At 41.1% G+C, this 24,477-nt stretch overlaps 1 protein-coding gene and 1 long non-coding RNA gene across 4 annotated transcripts in view; one reads left to right on the top strand and one right to left on the bottom strand.

Moving 5' to 3' along the window:
- negr1 (neuronal growth regulator 1) overlaps positions 1-24,477 on the top strand; it is a 394,158-nt gene that overhangs the window by 183,687 nt on the left and 185,994 nt on the right. For all 3 annotated transcript variants that reach the window (XM_071344522.1, XM_071344523.1, XM_071344524.1), the window contains exon 3: positions 2,509-2,634. In XM_071344522.1, the coding sequence (XP_071200623.1) occupies positions 2,509-2,634 (126 nt within the window). The remainder of the gene's footprint in view (positions 1-2,508; positions 2,635-24,477) is intronic.
- LOC139540673 (uncharacterized) lies at positions 95-13,888 on the bottom strand. Its single transcript, XR_011668251.1, has 3 exons — positions 13,562-13,888; positions 556-647; positions 95-435 (listed from the first exon to the last, which is right to left on the bottom strand). It is a non-coding gene; the product is annotated as an uncharacterized lncRNA (long non-coding RNA).

Genomic DNA, 24,477 nt, shown 5'->3' on the forward strand with positions numbered 1-24,477 from the left:
ATGTCATTGTGTTGATTGGTGTCACAAGGTGGAAAAGTGACAGGTTAGGTCTGGGTTGAGCAGGCAGAGTGAAGCAGAGGCAGACAACAATAAGGACAGTTTTCAACATATTTCTTTTTATAAGGCATTGTTTTCAATCGTCACCGTTTCAGTAATCAAGTTTCAATGCATTCTCAGTTTGTTTTCACAATTCAGTTAGAAAGCTTAATTTGCGTATTCTATTTTCTCTTTACTTTTAACTTAAAAACAATGCTAATTAAAATCTGACAAACATATAAAACCAAACCAAAACACTATGGGGCACAGCGATGCAGGCCAGCAGGCAGTTGTCCGTCTTTCCTCAGACTTACATCACAAAGTCCATTTGCCATGTGCTCCCGTCAAACATTTTAGTCATAAGCAATGATCCACCATGCCTCTGGACCGTATCACTTCCTGTGGTCGGCCGCGTGGGACACAAATACAAGAGGGTGTAAATACACAATTTGAAAATCGCATGTTGCATTAATCATTCAATAGGAATGTTTTATTGTTAAACATGCAAAATAGTCACACCTGTGGCATTGATTCCACAACAAACTGTCTCCCGACATCTCTGTTGAAACAGTTGGGACCCCTTTGCCACATCTGCGAAAGGGTCTTGGTTCCTGCAAAGGTTGAGATAGGATCAGCAGACAAACTCAACATTTTCCATTTGTGCTATCCGACGTTAAGGAGACGTGTCAACAGTGGGAGCAACATCAAGTAAACATAAGTCAGACAAGCAATAATTGATTCAGCAGAGCCTCAAAAAGACTGTCGTAAAACAAAAGGTGTGCTACTTTATTCCCATTTGGATCCAAATCTATTGATCAGAAAGCCATTTCCACAACACGAATTCCACTGAACAACACACTGAGTGGCATGTAAACTGCATCCTTCGTTCCTCCATTCCTTGTAGTAGTCACTGATCTAACACAGTTGGTATAGGTTTCAGTACACATTTTTTGTCAATACAGTAATACCAGATCAGTGATTATTCCAAGGAAGGGAGGAAGGAAATAAACTTTTTTAGAGTTCCAACGACGCAACACGGAGTGGCTGGATATAGCCCTTTGCCGTGGTATACTGGCCATATACCAGACCCCAAGGTGATTTATTTTTATTATAACCTGGTAACCAATGTAATTAGAACAGTAAAAAGTGTCATACCCGTGGTACCCTGAAATACCACGGCTTTCAGACAATCAGCATTCAGGGCTCGAATGACAATTTTTTTTAATATAGGTTAAACACCCCATATCAGAGCTATATGTGATATTAGTAATTGTTTTTTATGTGGCACATAATCAGTATTGTTAGGTTTTTATTCCTCAGAGTAAATAACTCACGGACACTAGAGAAGCTTTAACCAAGTTTAATCTTTCCCAAAGGTTCTGTACAGCTGAAATCAGACCGCTAAACATTTCAGACATCACAGTTTATATGCATCCTACTTAAGACACTCCTCCTTACAGTTTATGGCTCCACAGGAAAGAAGGTAACCAGATACCAACCCTGATTACTCCCTTAAGTGGAACTGACCCCACCCCTCACCTAATCCACAGATATCCATCTGTCTTCTTCTTCTGTCAGCAGGGAAATGCTGACCAATTTTATCCACGATTAGATTTTTTCCCATATTCGAGCAAAATTAGTAGAATGCTCTTGCGTTTCTTTTAGTGCCTCTATGGCTTTGCTACCTTTTCTATTATCGTTATTTCTGCGGCTCTCTCAACGGTGTCAAGAGTTTTAATTTCTTCACTCACGGTTTTAATATATGCCAATTTAAGAAGAATTCCAAGGAAGTGATACCCACTTCCCCGGAGAGTAATTATGGTATTTGGGTTCAAATACACATGTATATTTGTGAACAGCCATACACAATAACCACAATCCATAAGGCGCAAATAGCTAAATGAGTGAGCGGCAGTGTGATTCAAATTATAGCACTATGTAGATATCAATGATAAGTGATATTCATATCGCCGTAGACTACACCACTGCTGTCATCCTTACCTCCAAGCGTTTATTCAAATTGGATCATCTTTGGATGCTGACAGCAGTCACACCATTGGAAGACATAGCTTGGACTGTAGCCTACAAAAGCCTATTCCTGCTCATTCCCGCGATCCTTCAAACACAACTTAACCTTGCACCTTTTTTTCAATGCTGATTTGAATGTCATTGAGGAAACAGAGAAGTGTCAAAGTTTTTTTTTCTTTCTCAAACATCCTTTCTGATTTTAAAATGAATCCTCTAAATGGTCATCTAGTTTTTCAAAAGTATCTGTAATCTGATTACAATATTTTTGCTGGTAACGTAACAGATTCCATGTAATCCGTTACTCCCCCAACCCTGTGTATATCAGTTTCAATGTTATTTTTTTGCTGACTGTTCCATCGCAAAGAAGTGAGTGAGAGGGTGCACTGTGGGTCAAAGATTCAAAAATGGTAATCTCGTTTCTTTTATGTTTCTTTTGCTTTGCAGTTCCCCCCAAGATCTATGACATTTCCTCTGACATCACGGTAAACGAGGGCAGCAACGTGTCACTCATCTGCACAGCCAGTGGGAAACCAGATCCCACCATCTCCTGGAGACACATAACCCCATTAGGTGAGTTCACTTTACAGGAAACACTCTCACATACCTGACACTAATGGACAGGAATGGCTTCGTGCACTGTTGTTTATGGTTTGTTGAAAGTAACTTAAGGCGAGGCACCACACCCTAATAGACAAATTAAGGGGGGGGCCCTTAATCATATCACAATTAACTTTACTAGTTGAATATAGACAGCAATATAATACTTTTTTGTATTAGCTACAACTTCTCTGAAATATTGTATTAAAATATGCAAATGAGGTACCACTCATTAAATATGCGCATATTTGCATATACCCCAAATCTATTTTTCTGGAAACTGGATGATGTCAGCCTAACTATTTTCGTTTCACTCTGTTGAGACACTCCAGGACCGGACTTGCATTGACTAGATTGTGGATATATACTTCTTTCATATTTAAATCTGTAAAATACTAAACTGCATTTTTAGCACATATTTCCAAAGAAAATTTTATGTGGAATGAACATTTGACAACATATCAACAATTCCCTCTATACAAATCTGGAGCATATATCTAAGGATAACCACACACAATGTGGTGAATACAGATGCTTCTGATGCTTCTGAAGCTGAGAAAAATGTGTTAGCATGTGGGAAGGGTCTTACTTTCAGGAAATAGCAGTTAACGAAAGGTACAATTAATTTAGCCTACCAATCGCCAAACACCTATGTTGACTCAATCACGACCTCTTTAAAGTAAGTTACTACATAGAGTCCAGTTTGTAAATTTCTCTATGAAATGGGCTTTAAAATTATATACAGTGCCTTCAGAAAGTACTCATACCCCTTGACGTATGTGAGAGCAAAATTACAAGATTATGTTATAATACTGTTATTGCATCAAATGGTTGTTTTGTGGAATAGAATATGGTTCTTAGAACACTCATCTGTGCGGGGTCTTCTGAGTTAGGCCTCTGGGGCTTAATGCTGACAGTGGATTTACGATGCCTTTGGTGATAAAACCTAAAAGACTGCATTCCATAGCATGAGTTGGTGTTTGTGTGCCGGGAGATAGGGTAGAGATGGCTCGGGTATGTATAATTATGAGAGGAATCTTGTTTTGGGGGCCAGACCCTGGTTTCGACACAAAGAGAACAGTATTTAGAGCAGATACTGTCTGCTGTGAATTATTCATTTATTTCATACGAATCCTAACCTTGTGGCCCATTCCACACGTCTGTTGTTTGTCATGTAGACTTTGCTATAAAATATCTTTGTATCCTTTGTGTCGGGGCCTCAACAAATCATCTAAGAGTGGTTTGTCGACCAGCCATATTGTAATGCACTCACATCATTCACTTACGTGTGATGTGACATGCTTTCTTTATTAATAAGTGAATAAATATTTAGTTTAAGTATATCTCTGACTTGTGTGATAAGTTTGCCTCTCCTTATTTGATAATACAGAAATTAACCGCAACACTTAAATCCTGGAATGAGTTGGTGTGTCCAAACGTTTGACTGGTACTAGATACATCAAGCTGACATTTTTTATTGTAACTTTTGGAAGTACTAATATTGAAAATGACCAAAATACTCCTGAATTTCAAAACTGTCATTTTAGCCTGTGGTGCCTCACCTTAATTTAATGGAAATACCTAAACAAGAACATGATTTGGGTTCGATTGATTTTCCTTATTTGACAGTAAGTATGATCACTCTTTATGGTTGTATTCTTATTTTTATGATGTCACAAATATTGCTTGGATAATAAAAAACAGGGTTGGTTTTGATGAAGATTATGACTGGTTAATAATCACTGCATGAATATTCAGAGTCTCAGCACATTAATGCAATTTGTTGTCTTGGATGTTGATTACAAGAGCTCCAAAAGTAATCACTTGGACTACTGCTGATCCTCCTGGCTTGTATGCGTATGCCTTCGTACACCATTAAGCTTCTGGAACTTTTAGGCCCCATTCAAAAATGAATTGACAGAGCTGTGGTGCTGCAACAGTTCCCCTGCCATTACACTGACTTTGAATGCCTCCTCATATTAATGGATTAGTCCATGCTGTGCTTATCTGATAACTGTAAGGATGACTACATTAATCATATGGCAGTCAAATCCTCTTATCTGGTGCATTTTCTCTTATTGTATTGGGGTTTTCAGAAGCTGATCAAAAGACCCATTTGAGGAGTCAAAGTGGCAGTCCCTTATTCTACTTTGAAGTATCCATACTTTGATGTTGCTTGGGGGGAAATTATATTCTGGTCAAATGAAAGAACCAGGAACTAAATGTAATCACAGGGGAAGTCTATGACTTCAAAAGGGGCCATTTGGCATAGAAGATATGGACCAGCTATTATGTAATGGCAATTGGTCCAATGGACTAGGTTGTAATGGTATAATCAAATATCTACATCCTTTTCAGTGTGTTGGATGTGCACAGAAATACACCACATGACCAAAGTATGTAGACACATGCTCGTGGAAAATCGAATTCCAAAATAATGGGCATTAATATGGAGTTGGTCCCCCCTTTGCTGCTATAACAGCCTCCACTCTTCTGGGAAGGCTTTCCACTAGAAGTTGGAACATTGATGCGGGGACTTGCTTTCATTCAGCCACGGGTATTAGTGAGGTCGGGCACTGATGTTGGGCGATTAGGCCTGACTCGCAGTCGGCGTTCCAATCCATCCCAAAGATTTTTGAAGGAGTTGAGGTCAGGGCTCTGTGCAGGTCAGTCAAGTTCTTCCACTCCGATCTCCACAAACCATTTCTGTACGCACCTCACTTTGTGCACAGGGGCATTGTCATGCTGGAACAGGAAAGGGCCTTCCCCAAACTGTTGCCACAAAATTGGAAGCACAGAATTGTGTATAATGTCATTGTATGTTGAAGAGTTAAGATTTCCCTTCACTGGAACTAAGGGACCTAGCCTGAACCATGAAAAAGCCCTAGACCATTATTCCTCATTCACCAAACTGTAAAGTTGGCACTATGCATTGGGGCAGGTAGCGTTCTCCTGGCATCCGCCAAACCCAGATTCATCCTTCGTACTGCCAAATGGTGAAGCGTGATCTGATGGCTACCCAGTCTATTTGAATTGACCCCCCCCCTTTTTTTACACTGCTGCTACTCTCTGTTTATTACAGTGCCTTGTGAAAGTATTCACCCCCTTGGCATTTTTCCTATTTTGTTGCCTTACAACCTGGAATTAAAATAGATTTTTTGTGAGGTTGTATCATTTGATTTACATAACATGCCTACCACTTTGAAGATGCAAAATATTTTTTCTTGTGAAACAAACAATAAATTTTAAAAAATTAAAAAACTTGAGCATGCATAACTGTTCACCCCCCCAAAGTCAATACTTTGTAGAGCCACCTTTTGCAGCAATTACAGCTGCAAGTCTCTTGGGATATGTCTCTAAAGGCTTGGCACATCTAGCCATTGGGATTTTTGCTCACTCTTCAAGGCAAAAGTGCTCCAGCTCCTTCAAGTTGGATGTGTTCCGCTGGTGCACAGCAATTTTTAAGTCATACCACAGATTCTCAATTTGATTGAGGTCTGGGCTTTGACTAGCCCTTTCCAAGACATTTAAATGTTTCCCCTTAAATCACTCAAGTGTTGCTTTAGCAGTATATTTAGGGTCATTGTCCTAGTGGAAGGTGAACCTCTGTCCCAGTCTCAAATCCCTGGAAGACTGAAACAGGTTTCTCTCAAGAATTTCCCTGTATTTAGCACTATCCATGATTCCTTAAATTCTGACCATTTTCCCAGTCCCTGCCGATGAAAAACATCCCCACAGCATGATGCTGCCACCACCATGCTTCACTGTGGGGATGATGTTCTCGGGGTGATGAAAGGTGTTGGGTTTGTGCCAGACTTAGTGTTTTCCTTGATGGCCAAACAGCTCAATTTTAGTCTCATCTGACCAGAGTACCTTCTTCCATATGTTTTGGCGAACACCAAACGTGTTTGCTTATTCTTTTCTTTAAGTAATGGCTTTTTTTTCTGGCCACTCTTCCGTAAAGCCCAGCACTGTGGAGTGTACGGCTTAAAGTGGTCCTATGGACAGATACTCCAATCTCCGCTGTGGAGCTTTGCGGCTCCTTCAGGGTTATCTTTGGTCTCTTTGTTGCCTCTCTGATTAATGCCCTCCTTGCCTGGTCCATGAGTTTTGGTGGGCGGCCCGCTCTTGGCAGGTTCGTTTTGATGCCATATTCTTTAAAAATTGTAATTATGGAATTGATGGTGCTCTGTGGGATGTTCAAAGTTTGTGATATTTTTTTATATCCCAACCCTGATCTGTACTTCTCCACAACTTTGTCCCTGACCTGTTTGGAGAGCTCCTTGGTCTTCATGATGCCCCTTGCTTGGTGGTGCCCCTTGCTTAGTGGTGTTGCAGACTCTGGGGCCTTTGAGAACAGGTGTATACAATTGAAGTCGGAAACATTTAAACTCAGTTTTTCACAATTCCTGACATCTTAGTCTAGTAAAAATTCCCCTTTCTTAGGTCAGGTAGGGTAACCACTTTATTTAATAAAAAAAAGTGAAATGTCAGAATAATAGTAGAGCATGATTTATTTCAGCTTTTATTTCTTTCATCACATTCCCAGTGGGTCAGAAGTTTTTTTTCTGAGGTCTTGGCTGATTTCTTTTGACTTTCCCATGATGTCAAGCAAAGAGGTACTGAGTTTGAAGGTAGGCCTTGAAATATATCCACAGGTACTCCTCCAATTGACTCAAATTATGTCAATTAGCCTTTCAGAAGCTTCTAAAGCCATGGAAAAAAAATCTGGAATTTTCCAAGCTGTTTATAAAGGCACCGTCAACTTAGTGTATGTAAACTTCTGACCCACTGGAATTGTGATACAGTGAAATAACCTGTCTGTTAACAATTATTGGAAACATTTATTGTGTCATGCACAGAGAAGATGTCCTAAACGACTTGCCAAAACTATAGTTTGTTAACGAGAATTGTGTGGAGTGGTTGAAAAATGAGTTTTAATGACTCCAACCTAAATGTTTGTAAACTTCCGACTTCAACTGTATATACTGAGATCATGTGACACTTATAGTCCACCTGTGTGCAATCTATTTAATTAATTATGTGACTTCTGAAGGTAATTGTTTGCACCAGATCTTATTTAGGGGCTTCATAGCAAGGGGATGAATACATATGCACGCACCACTTTTCCGTTTGTATTTTTTTTGAAATTTTAGAATTTAGTAATTTTTGTCATTTCACTTCATCAATTTGGACTATTTTGTCCAAATGAAAATCATTTTAAATTACAGGTAGTAATGCAAGAAAATAGGAAAAACGCCAAGAGGGGTGAATACTTTTGCAAGGCACTGTATCTATGTATAGTCATTTTACCCCTACCTACATATACAGTACCATTTAAAAGTTTGGACACACCTACTCATTCAATGGTTTTTCTTTATTTGTAATATTTTATACATTGTATATTAACAGTGAAGACATCAACAATGAAATAACGCATATGTAATCATGTGTTAAACACATACAAATATAAGTAGCCACCCTTTGCCTTGATGACAGCTTTGCATACTCTTTGGATTCTCTCAACCAGCTTCGCTTCACCTGGAATACTTTTCCAACAGTCTTGAAGGAGTTCCCACATATGCTGGACACTTGTTGGTTGCTTTTCCTTCACTGTGGTCCAACTCATCCCAAACCATCTCAACTGGGTTGAGGTCAGGTGATTGTGGAGGCCAGGTTATCTGATGCAGAACTCCATCACTCTCCTTATTTTTCAAATAGCCCTTACACAGCCTGGAGGTGTGTTGGGTCATTGTCCTATTGAAAAACAGATAATAGTCCCACTAAGCGCAAACCAGATGGGATGGCGTATCGCTGCAGAATGCTGTGGTAGACATACCGGTTAAGTGTGCCTTGAATTCTAAAAAAATCACAGACTGTGTCACCAGAAAGTCACTCCCACACCTCCTCCTCCATGCTTCACAGTGGGAACCACACATGCGGAGATCATTTCTTGGTTACTGCATGATTCCATGTGTGTTATTTCATAGTTTGTGTCTTCACTATAATTCTACAATGTAGAAAAAAGTCAACAAAGAAAAACCCTTGAATGAGTTGGTGTCCAAACTTTTGACTGGTACTGTACATATTACCACAATTACCTCGACTAACCTGTACCCCCGCACATTGACTCGGTACCGGTGCCCCCTGTATATAGCCTCGTTATTGTTATTTTATTGTTGCTCTTTTATTTGTTACTTTAGTTTATTTAGTAAATATGTTTCTTAACTCTTATTTATATTAAAACTGCATTGTTGGTTAAGGGTTTGTAAGTAAACATTTCACTGAATGCGCCGAAAAGAGATGGCCGCCTCGCTTCGCGTTCCTTGGAAAATATGCAGTATTTTGTTTTTTTATGTGTTATTTCTTACATCCGTACCCCAGGTAATCTTAGGTTTCATTACATACAGTCGGGAGGAACTACTGAATATACGATTAACGTCAACTCATCATCGTTCCTACCAGGAATATGACTTTCCCGAAACGGATCCAGTGTTTTGCCTTCCACCCAATACAATGGATCTGATCCCAGCCGGCGACCCTGTGCGACGCCGTAAAAGGGGCAAACGAGGCGGTCTCGTGGTCAGGCTTCGGAGACGGGCACATCGCGCTCCACTCCCTAGCATACTACTCGCCAATGTCCAGTCTCTTGACAATAAGGTTGATGAAATCCGAGCACGGGTAGCATTCCAGAGAGACATCAGGGATTGCAACGTGCTCTGCTTCACGGAAACATGGCTAACTCAAGAGACGCTAACGGAGTCGGTGCAGCCAGCTGGTTTCTTCATGCATCGCGCCGACAGAAACAAACATCTTTCTGGTAAGAAGAGGGGCGGGGGGGTATGCCTTATGATTAACGAGACGTGGTGTGATCATCATAACAACACACAGGAACTCAAGTCATTCTGTTCACCTGATCTAGAACTCCTCACAATCAAATGTCGACCGCATTATCTACCAAGGGAATTCTCTTCAATCATAATCACAGCCGTATATATTCCCCCCCAAGCAGACACATCGATGGCCCTGAACGAACTTTATCTGACTCTTTGTAAACTGGAAACCACACACCCTGAGGCTGCATTCATCGTAGCTGGGGATTTTAACAAGGCTAATCTAAAAACAAAACTCCCTAAATTCTATCAGCATATCGATTGTGCTACCAGGGCTGGAAAAACCCTAGATCATTGTTATACTAATTTCCGCGACGCATATAAGGCCCTCCCCCGCCCCCCTTTCGGAAAAGCTGACCACGACTCCATTTTGTTGATTCCAGCCTACAAACAGAAACTAAAACAACAAGCTCCCGCGCTCAGGTCTGTTCAACGCTGGTCCGACCAATCTGAATCCACGCTTCAAGACTGCTTCGATCACGCGGATTGGAATATGTTCCGCATTGCGTCCAACAACAATATTGACGAATATGCTGATTCGGTGAGCGAGTTCATTAGGAAGTGCATTGACGATGTCGTACCCACAGCAACGATTAAAACATTCCCAAACCAGAAACCGTGGATTGACGGCAGCATTCGCGTGAAACTGAAAGCGCGAACCACTGCTTTTAACCAGGGCAAGGTGACCGGAAGCATGACCGAATACAAACAGTGTAGCTATTCTCTCCGCAAGGCAATCAAACAGGCTAAGTCCCAGTACAGAGACAAAATCGAGTCGCAATTCAACAGCTCAGACACAAGAGGTATGTGGCAGGGTCTACAGTCAATCACGGATTACAAAAAGAACACCAGCCCCGTCGCGGACCAGGATGTCTTGCTCCCAGACAGGCTAAACAACTTTTTTGCCCGCTTTGAGGACAATACAGTGCCACTGACACGGCCCCCTACCAAAACCTGCGGGCTCTCCTTCACTGCAGCCGAGGTGAGTAAAACATTTAAACGTGTTAACCCTCGCAAGGCTGCAGGCCCAGACGGCATTCCCAGCCGCGTCCTCAGAGCATGCGCAGACCAGCTGGCTGGTGTGTTTACGGACATATTCAATCAATCCTTATCCCAGTCTGCTGTTCCCACATGCTTCAAGAGGGCCACCATTGTTCCTGTTCCCAAGAAAGCTAAGGTAGCTGAGCTAAACGACTACCGCCCCGTAGCACTCACTTCCGTCATCATGAAGTGCTTTGAGAGACTAGTCAAGGACCATATCACCTCCACCCTACCGGACACCCTAGACCCACTCCAATTTGCTTACCGACCCAATAGGTCCACAGACGACGCAATCGCAACCACACTGCACACTGCCCTAACCCATCTGGACAAGAGGAATACCCATGTGAGAATGCTGTTCATCGATTACAGCTCAGCATTTAACACCATAGTACCCTCCAAACTCGTCATCAAGCTCGAGACCCTGGGTCTCGACCCCGCCCTGTGCAACTGGGTCCTGGACTTCCTGACGGGCCGCCCCCAGGTGGTGAGGGTAGGTAACAACATCTCCACCCCGCTGATCCTCAACACTGGGGCCCCACAAGGGTGCGTTCTGAGCCCTCTCCTGTACTCCCTGTTCACCCACGACTGCGTGGCCATGCACGCCTCCAACTCAATCATCAAGTTTGCGGATGACACTACAGTGGTAGGCTTGATTACCAACAACGACGAGACGGCCTACAGGGAGGAGGTGAGGGCCCTCGGAGTGTGGTGTCAGGAAAATAACCTCACACTCAACGTCAACAAAACAAAGGAGATGATTGTGGACTTCAGGAAACAGCAGAGGGAGCACCCCCCTATCCACATCGACGGGTCAGTAGTGGAGAAGGTGGAAAGTTCCTCGGTGTACACATCACGGACAAACTGAATTGGTCCACCCACACAGACAGCGTTGTGAAGAAGGCGCAGCAGCGCCTCTTCAACCTCAGGAGGCTGAAGAAATTCGGCTTGTCACCAAAAGCACTCACAAACTTCTACAGATGCACAATCGAGAGCATCCTGTCGGGCTGTATCACCGCCTGGTACGGCAACTGCTCCGCCCACAACCGTAAGGCTCTCCAGAGGGTAGTGAGGTCTGCAGAACGCATCACCGGGGGCAAACTACCTGCCCTCCAGGACACCTACACCACCCGATGTCACAGGAAGGCCATAAAGATCATCAAGGACAACAACCACCCAAGCCACTGCCTGTTCACCCCGCTATCATCCAGAAGGCGAGGTCAGTACAGGTGCATCAAAGCAGGGACCGAGAGACTGAAAAACAGCTTCTATCTCAAGGCCATCAGACTGTTAAACAGCCACCACTAACATTTAGCGGCCGCTGCCAACATACTGACTCAACTCCAGCCACTTTAAAAATGGGAATTGATGGAAATTATGTAAAAATGTACCACTAGCCACTTTAAACAATGCCACTTAATATAATGTTTACATACCCTACATTACCCATCTCATATGTATATACTGTACTCTATATCATCTACTGCATCTTGCCATCTTTATGTAATACATGTACCACTAGCCACTTTAAACTATGCCACTTTATGTTTACATACCCTACAGTACTCATCTCATATGTATATACCGTACTCTATACCATCTACTGCATCTTGCCATGCCGTTCTGTACCACCACTCATTCATATATCTTTATGTACATATTCTTTATCCCTTTACACTTGTGTGTGTGTATAAGGTAGTAGTTGTGGAATTGTTAGGTTAGATTACTTGTTGGTTATTACTGCATTGTCGGAACTAGAAGCACAAGCATTTCGCTACACTCGCATTAACATCTGCTAACCATGTGTATGTGACTAATAAAATTTGATTGTAAGGTCTACCTACACCTGTTGTATTTGGCGAATGTGACAAATGCGATTTGATTTGATCCATCACTCCAGGGAACGGTTTTCCACTGCTCCAGAGTCAAATGGTGGCTAGCTTTACACCACTCCAGCCAACACTTGGCATTGCGAATGGTGATCTTAGGCCTGTGTGCGGCTTCTCAGCCATGGAAACCCATTTCATGAAGCTCCCGACGAACAGTTATTGTGCTGTTGTTGCTTCCAGAGGCAGTTTAGAACTCGGTAGTGAGTGTTGCAACTGAGAACAGACGATTTTTACGCGCTACACGCTTCAGCACTCGGCGGTACCGTTTTGTGAGCTTGTGTGGCCTACCATTTTGCGGCTGAATTGTCGTTGCTTCTTTTGTATAAATAGTGTACCTTGAAACAACACGTACATTTAGTATACCATATTTGATATATTCTAGCCCACTCATTGAACAGTATAATATTATTGTTTTCTATGTCACTGTTGTGTAGTTCTAAAATATGGTGAATGTTGTTTGTAATGGTATTTGATTATCTACCTAACTACTACTGTGCTCTATTCTGATTGGTCAGATGTTTATTACTTGAGGACAAGAAGTAGTTGAATTGATGCATGGCTGTAACTGTGGTCAGTCAAAGATGATCTATTGTATTGAGAAGATGGTCGACTGACCACTCTAACAATGGAACAAGGTGATAGACATGCTTCAGTAGGCGAGATCAGGTGGGAGCATTCTAGCCAATGAGAGGACATGTACGTGTGTGAATACCAGGCACATCTCCAATATCAAATAGTTTTTCACAAAGTTGCCGGAATCTCATGTGCATTACACTTATATCAGTACACTCGTGTAGCGGGTTTCTTATGTACCACAGGAGAACCAGGGAAATGAAGAGCGACACCACGGCTGTCTTTTAGGCTTTTATGTTGATCTGCAATAGTATTGTGAAAAGACAGGACAGGAACACATCAGTCTCCAATGCACCATCTGACAAGTTGTTCTTTCTCTCTCAGTGTTTTCTCAGACTCACACAATCACATTCATATATAAAGCCATAATGTATACTATAAAATAATAACCAGTCCTTAATACAAAGAATGTATAATCTTAATTCTTAGACAATAGAACCATACCTGCAATAGTATTGTGAAAAGACAGGACAGGAACACATCAGTCTCCAATGCACCATCTGACAAGTTGTTCTACACAGGAGCATGAAGAAAGGCAAAACACATATCCTGTCTCACATCCCCAATACATTGCTAGGTGCTTTCAGTGTTGACAGTACCAAAATACAACAACTCATGTACTGAAACATAAACAAGTTACAACGTGAAATCGCCTATATTCCATAAAGACCGTAGAGGACCAAACTACATCTCCCATAATGCAACGCCAGCACCAGTCGGCAGTTTAGCTAACCGTCTGCATCACAGAAAGGCATGCTAGCTAGCAACAGCAGCATTTTTAGCACTCTGTAAACTACATTAATAACAACAATAAAACTCTGAAAGTGACATGTTTCAATAGCCTCACACTCCCTTATAACAATATCTACAGCATTAACCTTGGGATGTTTTATTTATTTCACGTTATGGACTTCTACAAAGGAGTAATCAACAACACATACCTTTCTCTCTCAGTGTTTTCTCGGACTGAGGAGAGCGGGAGCTACGGGTAGTACCAGGGTGTTAGTAGGTGACACAAGCACCCGGATGAAATAAAATACATTTAATGAAATAAAACCCGAAGATGTTAACATCATTCAGCTACTGTGGCTGCCTACCTAACATCAACAGGCAGCACCAGTAGCACGTCTGAACTTGGAATATTCCAGTTCGCGGGCTTTGGCCACTGCCCCTCAACCTGGTTGTTCTGTTCTGCGTTGTTTACTATTCTAATAATTTGAAGTTTGATGGAATAACCATTTTAACTCTACTACACTCGTAATAACCTAAACATTATGAAACACATATTACATCAAATAAGCCTCACCTATCAAAATAGCAATTCACTTTTATCTTGACCAAATTCAACACTCTCTCATTGCTCCCCATACTCATACTTTTGCTTAACACTTATTTACGTGTGGACAGATTTTGGGCGGAGTCGATCTTCTTGCTTTGCCTCTTCTTCTCTTCTCGTTCGGCTCTTCTTCATGCAAAAGGGTAATCGATCTCCGTCCAGTGTTTGTCAACAAAGCGTCACATCCACCACCTACAGAATTAAACTACACAGGTATCAAACTGACAGCAAAAGGAATTACGTTATACATGTATTCATATTTTAATTCTGAGCAATTGGGAGGGGTAAACCATTAAATAGAGGATCCCAACAACAATATATCATTGGTTTTAAAACTCAGAGTACTTTGTGTTTGGTAAGATGCAGTATGAGTGTATGATTGACAAGAAACAAAGTAAGTGAAATCATAAACATGGCATCTTTTTCTTTGCTTTCTCAGCCATTTTGGTGAGATTGTGTGTACTGTAGATAGCTGTGCTGCAGCAGTCAGTGGAGTTTGACAGAATGATGAATTGCCCTGACTGACTGTCAAGTTCCTGTTCCTTCTCCAAATGTTTTCTTGTTTGTTTATTTTTTTCCACCCTTTCTCTTGCCAACACAAAAAATGCAGACTAGTCATTAACTACATATACTGAAGTGTGGCTATGGTATGGTATTTTGAAAATATAATTTGGCTTTAATATGCTTCCTGTAAAGTACATTTGCTTCCTGTACAGTAAAAAGAATAACAAAACAATGTTTGTGGAAGGGCAGCTGATTAAAGGAGATATAGCAAAATTCAAATTCCAGTTGTTTAATACACCAGTGGAGGCTCCTCAGAGGAGGACCATCCTCCTCAGTGAATTTAAAATGTAAAACATTAAAAGTGAAAAAAAATTGACAAAATATAATCACGTCACCAAATAATTGATTAAAACACACTATTTTGCAAAGAATGTCTACAGTAGCCTCAACAGCACTCTGTAGGGTAGCACCAATGGTGTAGCCGGGGGACAGTTATTTTCCGTCCTCCTCAGGGTACATTGACTTCAATACAAAACCTTAGGAGGCTTATGGTTCTCACCCCCTCCCATAGACTTACACAGTAATTATGACAACTCCCAGAGGACGAGCTCCTGCCTATCAGAGTTCTTGCAGCATGAACTGACATGTTCTCCACCCAATCAAAGTATCAGATAATTAATCTAGTACTGAAAGCATAATCTACAGCTTGCTAGCACTGCAGTGTATAAAATGTGGTGAGTAGTGGCTCCATACAGAGAGGATCGCTACAATATTTGCCCATTGATTCTTGAATATAACTTTTAAATGCATCCAGAGCTTAGTTCAACTATCATACTTCATCAGAACCCATAATATAAGCTTGTAATACTCCAATGCTTGTAAAAAAGAGAAAACGTAAAGACTATATAGCCTCAAAACATGGTTAAAACTATCATTTTGATATCATGGATGGTCAGCCCTTGCCCCAACCCCATAGCCCTGTCTATGAATTTGAAAGTGGTTACATTTCTCCAGCCCCATACTTCAGTTATTTTACTGAAACAGAGGTAGTGAAACCCTTTGTTATTGTTTCAACTGCTGATTGCAGCTTTAAAGCCCACTACTATTAACACCTACTGGTGCTGGTGAATACCTACCACATACAGTGGCAAAAAAAAGTATGTGAACCCTTTGGAATTATCTGGATTTCTGCATAAATTGGTCATAAAATTAGATCTGATCTTCATCTAAGTCACAACAGACAAACAGTCAGCTTAAACTAATTACACACAAATTATTGTATTTTGCTTGTCTATATTGAATACATAATTTAAGCATTCACAGTGTAGGTTGGAAAAAGTATGTGAACCCCTAGGTTAATGACTTCTCCAAAAGCTAATTGGAGTCAGGAGTCAGCTAACCTGGAGTACAATCATGGGTTAGAGCTGCCCTGCCCTATAAAAAAATTCACAACATTTTCGTTTGCATTGCCTGATGTGAACTATGCCTCGAATAAAAGAGATCTCAGAAGACCCAATATTACGAATTGTTGACTTGCATAAAGCTGGAAAGGGTTACACAAGTATCTCTAAAAGCCTTGATGTTCATCAGTCCGCGGTAAGACAAATTGTCTACAAATGGAGAAAGTTCAGCTCTGTTTCTACTAGGAGTGGCCCTCCTGCAAAGATGACTGCAAGAGCACAGAGCAGAATGCTCAATGAGGTTAAGAAGAATCCTAGAGTGTCAGCTAAAGACTTACAGAAATCTCTGGAACATGTTAACATCTCTGTTGACGAGTCCACGATACGTAAAACACTAAACAAGAATGGTGTTCATGGGAGGACACCACGGAAGAAGCCACATAAGAGAAGAAGCGACAGCCGCTGTCCAAAAAAAAACATTGCTGTACGTGAAGTTCGCAAAGATCATCTGGATGTTCCACAGCGCTACTGGCAAAATATTCTGTGGACAGATGAAACTAAAGTTGAGTTGTTTGGAAGGAACACACAACACTTTGTGTGAACTAAAAAAGGCACAACACACCAACATCAAAACCTCATCCCAACTGTAAAGTATGGTGAAGGGAGCATCATAGATTGGAGCTGCTTTGCTGCCTCATTAATGCAAATTAATTATTAGAAAATCATACAATGTTATTTTCTGGATTTTTGTTTTAGATTCCGTCTCTCACAGTTGAAGTGTACCTATGATAAAAATGACAGACCTCTACATGCTTTGTAAGTAGGAAAACCTGCAAAATCGGCAGTGTATCAAATACTTGTTCTCCCCACTGTACATGTATAATTGTTTGTGTTATTTGTTTAAGCAGACTGTGTTTGTCTATTGTTGTGACTTAGATGAAGATCAGATCAAATGTTATGACCAATTTATGGAGAAGTCCAGGTAATTCCAAAGTGTTCACAAGCTAGGAAAGAAGGAAAGGAGGAAATAACTCTAGGAAAGGAGGAAAGAGAACTACGAAATGAAGGAAAGGAAGCTTAGAAGGGATAAGAGGAAAATAGCTAGGAAGGGAAAAGAGAAACGGAAAAGCTAGGAAATGAAAGGATAAGGAAAAGGATTTAATAAAAGAGAACAGAAGGAGGGAAGGAAACAAAGTTAGGATAGGAGTCAAGGGATGTAGGAAAGCAAGCAAGAACATTATGAATTAAGGGATGTAGGATTGGAGGAAAGAATTAAAGGGATCTAGGAGAGTCTGAATAAATTCCTACTGAGGCTGATGCAATACCTGCTGACTCAACCCCTACTGTGATTGACTCCGACTCCTACTCCGACTCCTACTGAGATCGACTCCGACTCCTACTGACTCCGACTCCTACTGACACCAACTATGTTTCCATTGATTTGTCAATCAATGAAATGTATTTATGAAGCCGTTTTTACATCAGCCGATGTCACAAAGTGTCCAGTAATTTTTTTGTTGTCAACATTTAGAAAGAAAATAGATACAAATAGATGACAATTGCCTACTAGGGTGCATTTCCATTGAACTGTCTTCCGTCAATACAAATAGCTTGATGTAATGACATCACACCTGAAATAACCACCTTTTAGCAAAAATCTACAGTGTCGAATAGAAATCTAGTGGTTGAAGTGTTTCCATTACCCACTTAGGCAAATTGGTGACAACCTGTATACCCCCTCCCACCTATCTGTTTCATGTCTCAGATAGCACGCGTAAGCCAGCATGGATAGAATGCAATCTTTGACTAATATTTGCCATATTCTAATAATTCTCATGTGCCAGCGTATCACCACGGATCGGCTGCCTACGCTAGTCCGTGCCGTTGTGAATCGTACACTCCTGTAGATCTGAAATAGTTGAATGATGAAACTTGCTAGCCAACCAGAAAAGGCAAGGCGAAGCAATTTAAGCATTCTTGAAAGTCCGGACAATCCTTGTCCTGCGAAGTTGAAAATGTTTTATTTTGCAAGCAGTCGGCATTCAGAATTAAATGTAGAGTGGAGCTTATAGTTACGGGATGACATCACATATTTTTCCATTTGAATACAAAATGTTACTGAAGTAATACTACAGGTCACAAATGTGGGGTCCTCAGTCAGGTATGACTCAGTGGGTTTTAGATCCGCTGTATTAAATCGAGTCCCGGCTAGCTGTTAATGTTCCAGATTGACAATAAACTCTTGAGGTTGATGTGTCAAGGCAGAGAAACCGTTTTTGAAGAGACACAGTGTGAAAGGAAAAGGGTTCTGGCCCGTACCTTTAGCAGGCCTAGAGGGGAGCCGCTGAGAAAGCCACTGCGTGGGTAGTACTCTATTTTCAAGAGTTTAAAGGATAAATGGATGTAAAAATGCAGCCTGTGCTATAATGGATTTCTCTGTGGTGCTCGTGCTATCTGTGTGTTGCAGCCCTGGAGGAAATGTACTCCGTGCTCCCTGCACAATGTGGGAAATTGCTTACTGTGACTGCACTGAATACGAAAATTAACCTCTATGATTTCTTTAATTTGTTTGGAGTGACATCTCCCTCAGGTGTGAGGGGCTCCTCTGAAACTTCGGAATACCTCTCAACACACATCGTCAGTGTCTTCTCTCAATGAAGTTCTCAGTGGAGGACCTTCGCATGGTTTTGTTCAACCAGGCAATTGTTGACTGCTAATGAACCTTTATGTGATATCTTTTTTTAAAGCCAGTGGCTCAGATTTTTCTTCACTTCTTCGTCAGATTGTCTACTATTTGTCACGAAGCTACTGCTTGAGGTGGTTGAGTAGAGGTGGTCAGGGTTGAAACACTTAATACAGTAATGGATACTCCAAGGATACATTTCTTATTACAGGCCTGCTGACCTTAGTAATTTCCCCTTCCCCTTTCTAATCAATAAGATAACCAGGGTTTCATTGTGCAGTCTGGGTAAGAGGAGACGCACAGAATTCAGGGGCAAAGACAATTTGTAGGGTGAATCTACTGTTGAGAAGTGCTCTTCTTTCAAACTCGCATTAAAGTATATTGACATTAACACAACGTAAAATTTCTATTAAACCCTGAATCTCAAATAGCCGCCTGTCCCTTTTAATAGCCAGGCAACAGCACACATTCCAGCAAATAAACAGCTGTTTCAAATAATCACAGGGTCTAAATTAATTGTTTACTAGGTTACCATGAATTGTTTACAAAGTTTGATGTTTGACTTGTTACAGTAAATCATTGAGTAATGACTTGTAAAATGATGACAATCATCCGTTTTTATCGCCAGTAAGAAAGTGCTAGCTAACTTGCAAGCACAAAAACAGTCAACAACTTCGGGAGTACAAAACACTAGAAAATGTCCCTTTAAATGGTGAAAGTAAAAACTGCCGTAAATGCACAGTCGGAGAATAATCATTGAAGTTGTTTTTGGTGACGAGTGGCACGAGGAGTGTTGTACAAAACAAAACCGTCAGGATAAGATAAATGGCACTGGAGGGAGTAGCAGCTGTTTTACAAGCTCCTGACCAATTGTGTTATTTTGTGTTTTTGTACATAATGTTTCCGCCATCATTTCCTATGACCGAAAATACATTCTGAACATCAGATCACTAACCTCGATTTGGATGAGGTTTTCTACTTCAATGAGCGAATGGCACATCCCGGACCAGGCCCAAATCCCCGACACTCGAAGGAGGAAGAGGCGCCATTATAGAGGCTGGCGTGCGGGATACCTGACGAGACTACGTCGGCAAGTGGATAAACCACCACTGCCCTCCGTTTCATTGGAGAATGTGCAATCGCTGGAGAATAAACTGGACGGGCTCCTATCAACGTGATCTGAAGAATTTGTTACGTTCCCCAACAAGAAAACCAAAAATGTGGTCACTCAAACAGAAAGGGAAAGTAACAAATAGTCACTGATAACAACCTAAATTAAACAGGTGGGGTTTTAGGAGGGGTTTTGAAAGCGGACACCACTCATTTTCGTAGCTGTCTACTTACCACCACAAACCGATGCTGGCACTAAGATCGCACTCAACGAGCTGTATAGAGCCATTAGCAAACAAGGAAATACTCTCCCAGAGGCGGTGCTCCTAGTGGCCGGTGATTTTAACTAATTTCTACCAGCATGTCACCTGTGCAACTAGAGGCGAAAAACTCTAGATTACCGTTACTCCACACACAGAGACGCATACAAAGTTCTCACTCACCAACCATTTGGCAAATCTGACCATAACTCTATCCTCCTGATTCCTGCTTACAAGCAAAAACTCAAAACAGGAAGTCCCAGTGATGCGCTCAATACAGAAGTGGTCCGATGAAGCGGATGCAAAGCTACAGGACGGTTTAGCACAGACTGGAATATGTTCCAGGTTTCATCTGATGGATTGAGGAGTTTACCCCATCAGTCACAGGCTTCATTAATAAGTACATCGAAGACATCATCCCCACAGTAACCGTACATACACTACCGTTCAAAAGTTTGGGGTCACTTAGAAATGTCCTTGTTTTTGAAAGAAAAGCTAATTTCTTGTCAAATTGATCAGAAATACAGTGTAGACATTGTTAATGTTGTAAATGACTATTGTAGCTGGAAACGGCTGATGGAATATCTACATAGGCGTACAGAGGTGTTCCAATGGCACGTTGTGTTAGCTAATCCAAGTTTATAATTTTAAAAGGCTAATTGATCATTAGGAAACCGTTTTGCAATTATGCTAGCACAGCTGAAAACTGTTGTGTTGATTAAAGAAGCAATAAAACTGGCCTTCTTTAGACTAGTTGAGTATCTGGAGCATCAGCATTTGTGGATTCGATTACAGGCTCAAAATGGCCAGAAACAAATAACTTTCTTCTGGAACTCGTCAGTTAATTATTGTTCTGAGAATTGAAGGCTATTTCTTCTGAAACTCATCAGTCTATTCTTGTTCGGAGAAATGAAGGCTATGCCATGCGAGAAATTGCCAAGAAACTGAAGATCTCGGACAACGCTGTGTACTACTCCCTTCACAGAACAGAGCAAACTGGCTCTATCCAGAACAGAAAGAGGAGTGGGAGGCCCCGGTGCACAACTGAGCAAGAGGACAAGTACATTAGTGTCTAGTTTGAGAAACAGACGCCTCACAAGTCCTCAACTGGCAGCGTTATTAAATAGTACCCACAAAACACCAGTCTCAACGTCAACAGTGAAGAGGTGACTCCGGAATGCTGGCCTTCTAGGCAGAGTTGCAAAAAAAAAGCCATATCTCAGAATGGCCAATAAAAAGAAAAGATTAAGATGGGCAAAATAACACAGACACTGGACAGAGGACGATTGGAAAAAAGTGTTATGGACAGACAAATCTAAGTTTGAGGTGTTAGTTACACAAAGAGGAACATTTGTGAGACGCAGAAAAAATGAAAAGATGCTGGAGGAGTGTTTGACGCCATCTGTCAAGCATGGTGGAGGTAATGTGATGGTCTGGGGGTGCTTTGGTAGTGGTAAAGTGGGAAATTTGTACAGGGTAAAAGGGATCTTGAAGAAGGAAGGTTATGATTCCATTTTGCAAAGCCATGCCATACCCTGTGGATGGCGCTTAATTCAAGCCAATTTCCTCCTACAACAGGACAATGACCCAAAGCACAGCTCCAAACTATGCAATAACTATTTAGGGAAGAAGCAGTCAGCTGTTATTCTAATGGAGTGGCCAGCACAGTCACCGGATCTCAACCCTATTGAGCTGTTGTGGGAGCAGCTTGACCGTATGGTACATAAGAAGTGCCCATCAAGCCAATCCAATTTATAGGAAGTGCTTCAGGAAGCATGGGATGAAATCTCTTCAGATTACCTCAACAAATAGACAACTAGAATGCCAAAGGTCTGCAAGGTTGTAATTGCTGCAAATGGAGGATTCTTTGACGAAAGGACACAATTATTATTTCAATTAAAAATCATTATTTAAAACCTTGTCAACATGTTGACTATGTTTCCTATTCATTTTGCAACTAGTTTCATGTACAGTTGAAATCGGAAGCTTACATACACTTAGGTTGGAGTCATTAAAACTCGTTTTTCAACCACTCCACACATTTCTTGTTAACAAACTATAGTTTGTTCATGACACAAGTCATTTTTCCAACAATTGTTTACAGACATATTATTTCACTTATAATTCACTGTATCACAATTCCAGTCGGTCAGAAGTTTACATACACTAAGTTGATTGTGCCTTTAAACAGCTTGGAAAATGACAGAAAATTATGTCACGGCTTTAGAAGCTTCTGATATGCTAATTGATATAATTTGAGTCAATTGGAAGTGTACCTATGGATGTATTTTAAGGCCTACCTTCAAACTCAGTGCCTCTTTGCTTGACATCATGAGAAAATCTAAAGAAATCAGCCAAGACCTCAGAAAAAAATTTGTAGACCTCCACAATCTGGTTCATCCTTGGGAGCAATTTCCAAATTCCTGAAGGTACCACGTTCATCTGTACAAGCAATAGTACCCAAGTATAAACACCATGGGACCGTGCAGCCGTCATACCGTTCAGGAAGTAGACGCGTTCTGTCTTCCAGAGATGAACGTACTTTGGTGCGAAAAGTGAAAAGCATTCCCAGAACAACAGCAAAGGACCGTGTGAAGATGCTGGAGGAAACAGGTACAAAAGTATCTATATCCACATTAAAACGAGTCCTATATCGACATAATGTGAAAGGCCGCTCAGCAAGGAAGAAGCCACTGCTCCAAAACCGCCATAAAAAAGCCAGACTACGGTTTGCAACTGCACATGGGGACAAAGATCGTACTTTTTGGAGAAATGTCCTCTGGTCTGATGAAACAAAAATTTAACTGTTGGCCATAATTAACATCGTTATGTTTGGAGGAAAAAGGGGGAGGCTTGCAAGCCGAAGAACAGCATCCCAACCGTGAAGCACGGGGGTGGCAGCATCATGTTGTGGGGGTGCTTTGCTGTAGGAGGGACTGGTGCACTTCACAAAATAGATGGCATCATGAGGGAGGAACATTATGTGGATATAATGAAGCAACATCTCAAGACATCAGTCAGGAAGTTAAAGCTTGATCGCAAATGGTCTTCCAAATGGACAATGACGACAAGCATACTTCCAAAGTTGTGGCAAAATGGCTTAAGGACACCAAAGTCAAGGTTTTGGAGTGGCCATCACAAAGCCCTGACCTCAATCCTATAGAAAATGTGTGGGCAAAACTGAAAAAGTGTTTGCGAACAGGGAGGCCTACAAACCTGACTCAGTTACACCAGCTCTGTCAGGAGGAATGGGTCAAAATTCACCCAACTTATTTTGGGAAGCTTGTGGAAGGCTACCCGAAACGTTTGATCCAAGTTTTAAACAATTTAAAGGCAATGCTACCAAATACTAATTCAGTGTATGTAAACTTCTGACCCACTGGGAATGTGATGAAAGAAATAAAAGCTGAAATAAATCATTCTCTCTGCTATTATTCTGACATTTCACATTCTGAAAATAAAGTGGTGATCCTAACTGACCTAAGAGATAGGGAATTTATTACTAGGATTAAATGTCAGGAATTGTGAAATACTGAGCTTAAATATATTTGGCTATGGTGCATGTAAACTTCCGACTTCTACTGTATATACTCACTCACACTACACTGACACTCTCACACAAAACCCACACACACACACATACACATGCACTTTCACACTCATCATATGTTGCTGCTGCTCTGTTCTTTCTTACTCTTAATATTATCTATCCTACCTTTACTTTACCCTGCCTTTATGTAAATACTGCATCTACTGTACCTCAAATACCTTGTTCCCCTGCACATTGCACTGGTACTGGTATATAACTTTTTTTTAAAGGGGTATATATCTTAACATTAGATTAGATCATTTTCAACCTGATTAGAAACTTTGTGGTGATAATCATATTTCCTAAATGCTGTCACTGATGTGTCTTGTTAGATTTTGGGGACTATTTCACAATATCAATTTTAGCTTACTTACATCCATTTAGATATCCTGTTTGTGACACAGATTTGTATTTGCTCCATAAATGTATGGGCTACAGAAGTGAAATGTTTTCACCAACTTTATAGATACGAAAATTG

This window comes from Salvelinus alpinus, chromosome 16 (assembly GCF_045679555.1).
Source record: "Salvelinus alpinus chromosome 16, SLU_Salpinus.1, whole genome shotgun sequence".
NCBI classification, from domain to species: Eukaryota; Metazoa; Chordata; class Actinopteri; order Salmoniformes; family Salmonidae; genus Salvelinus; species Salvelinus alpinus.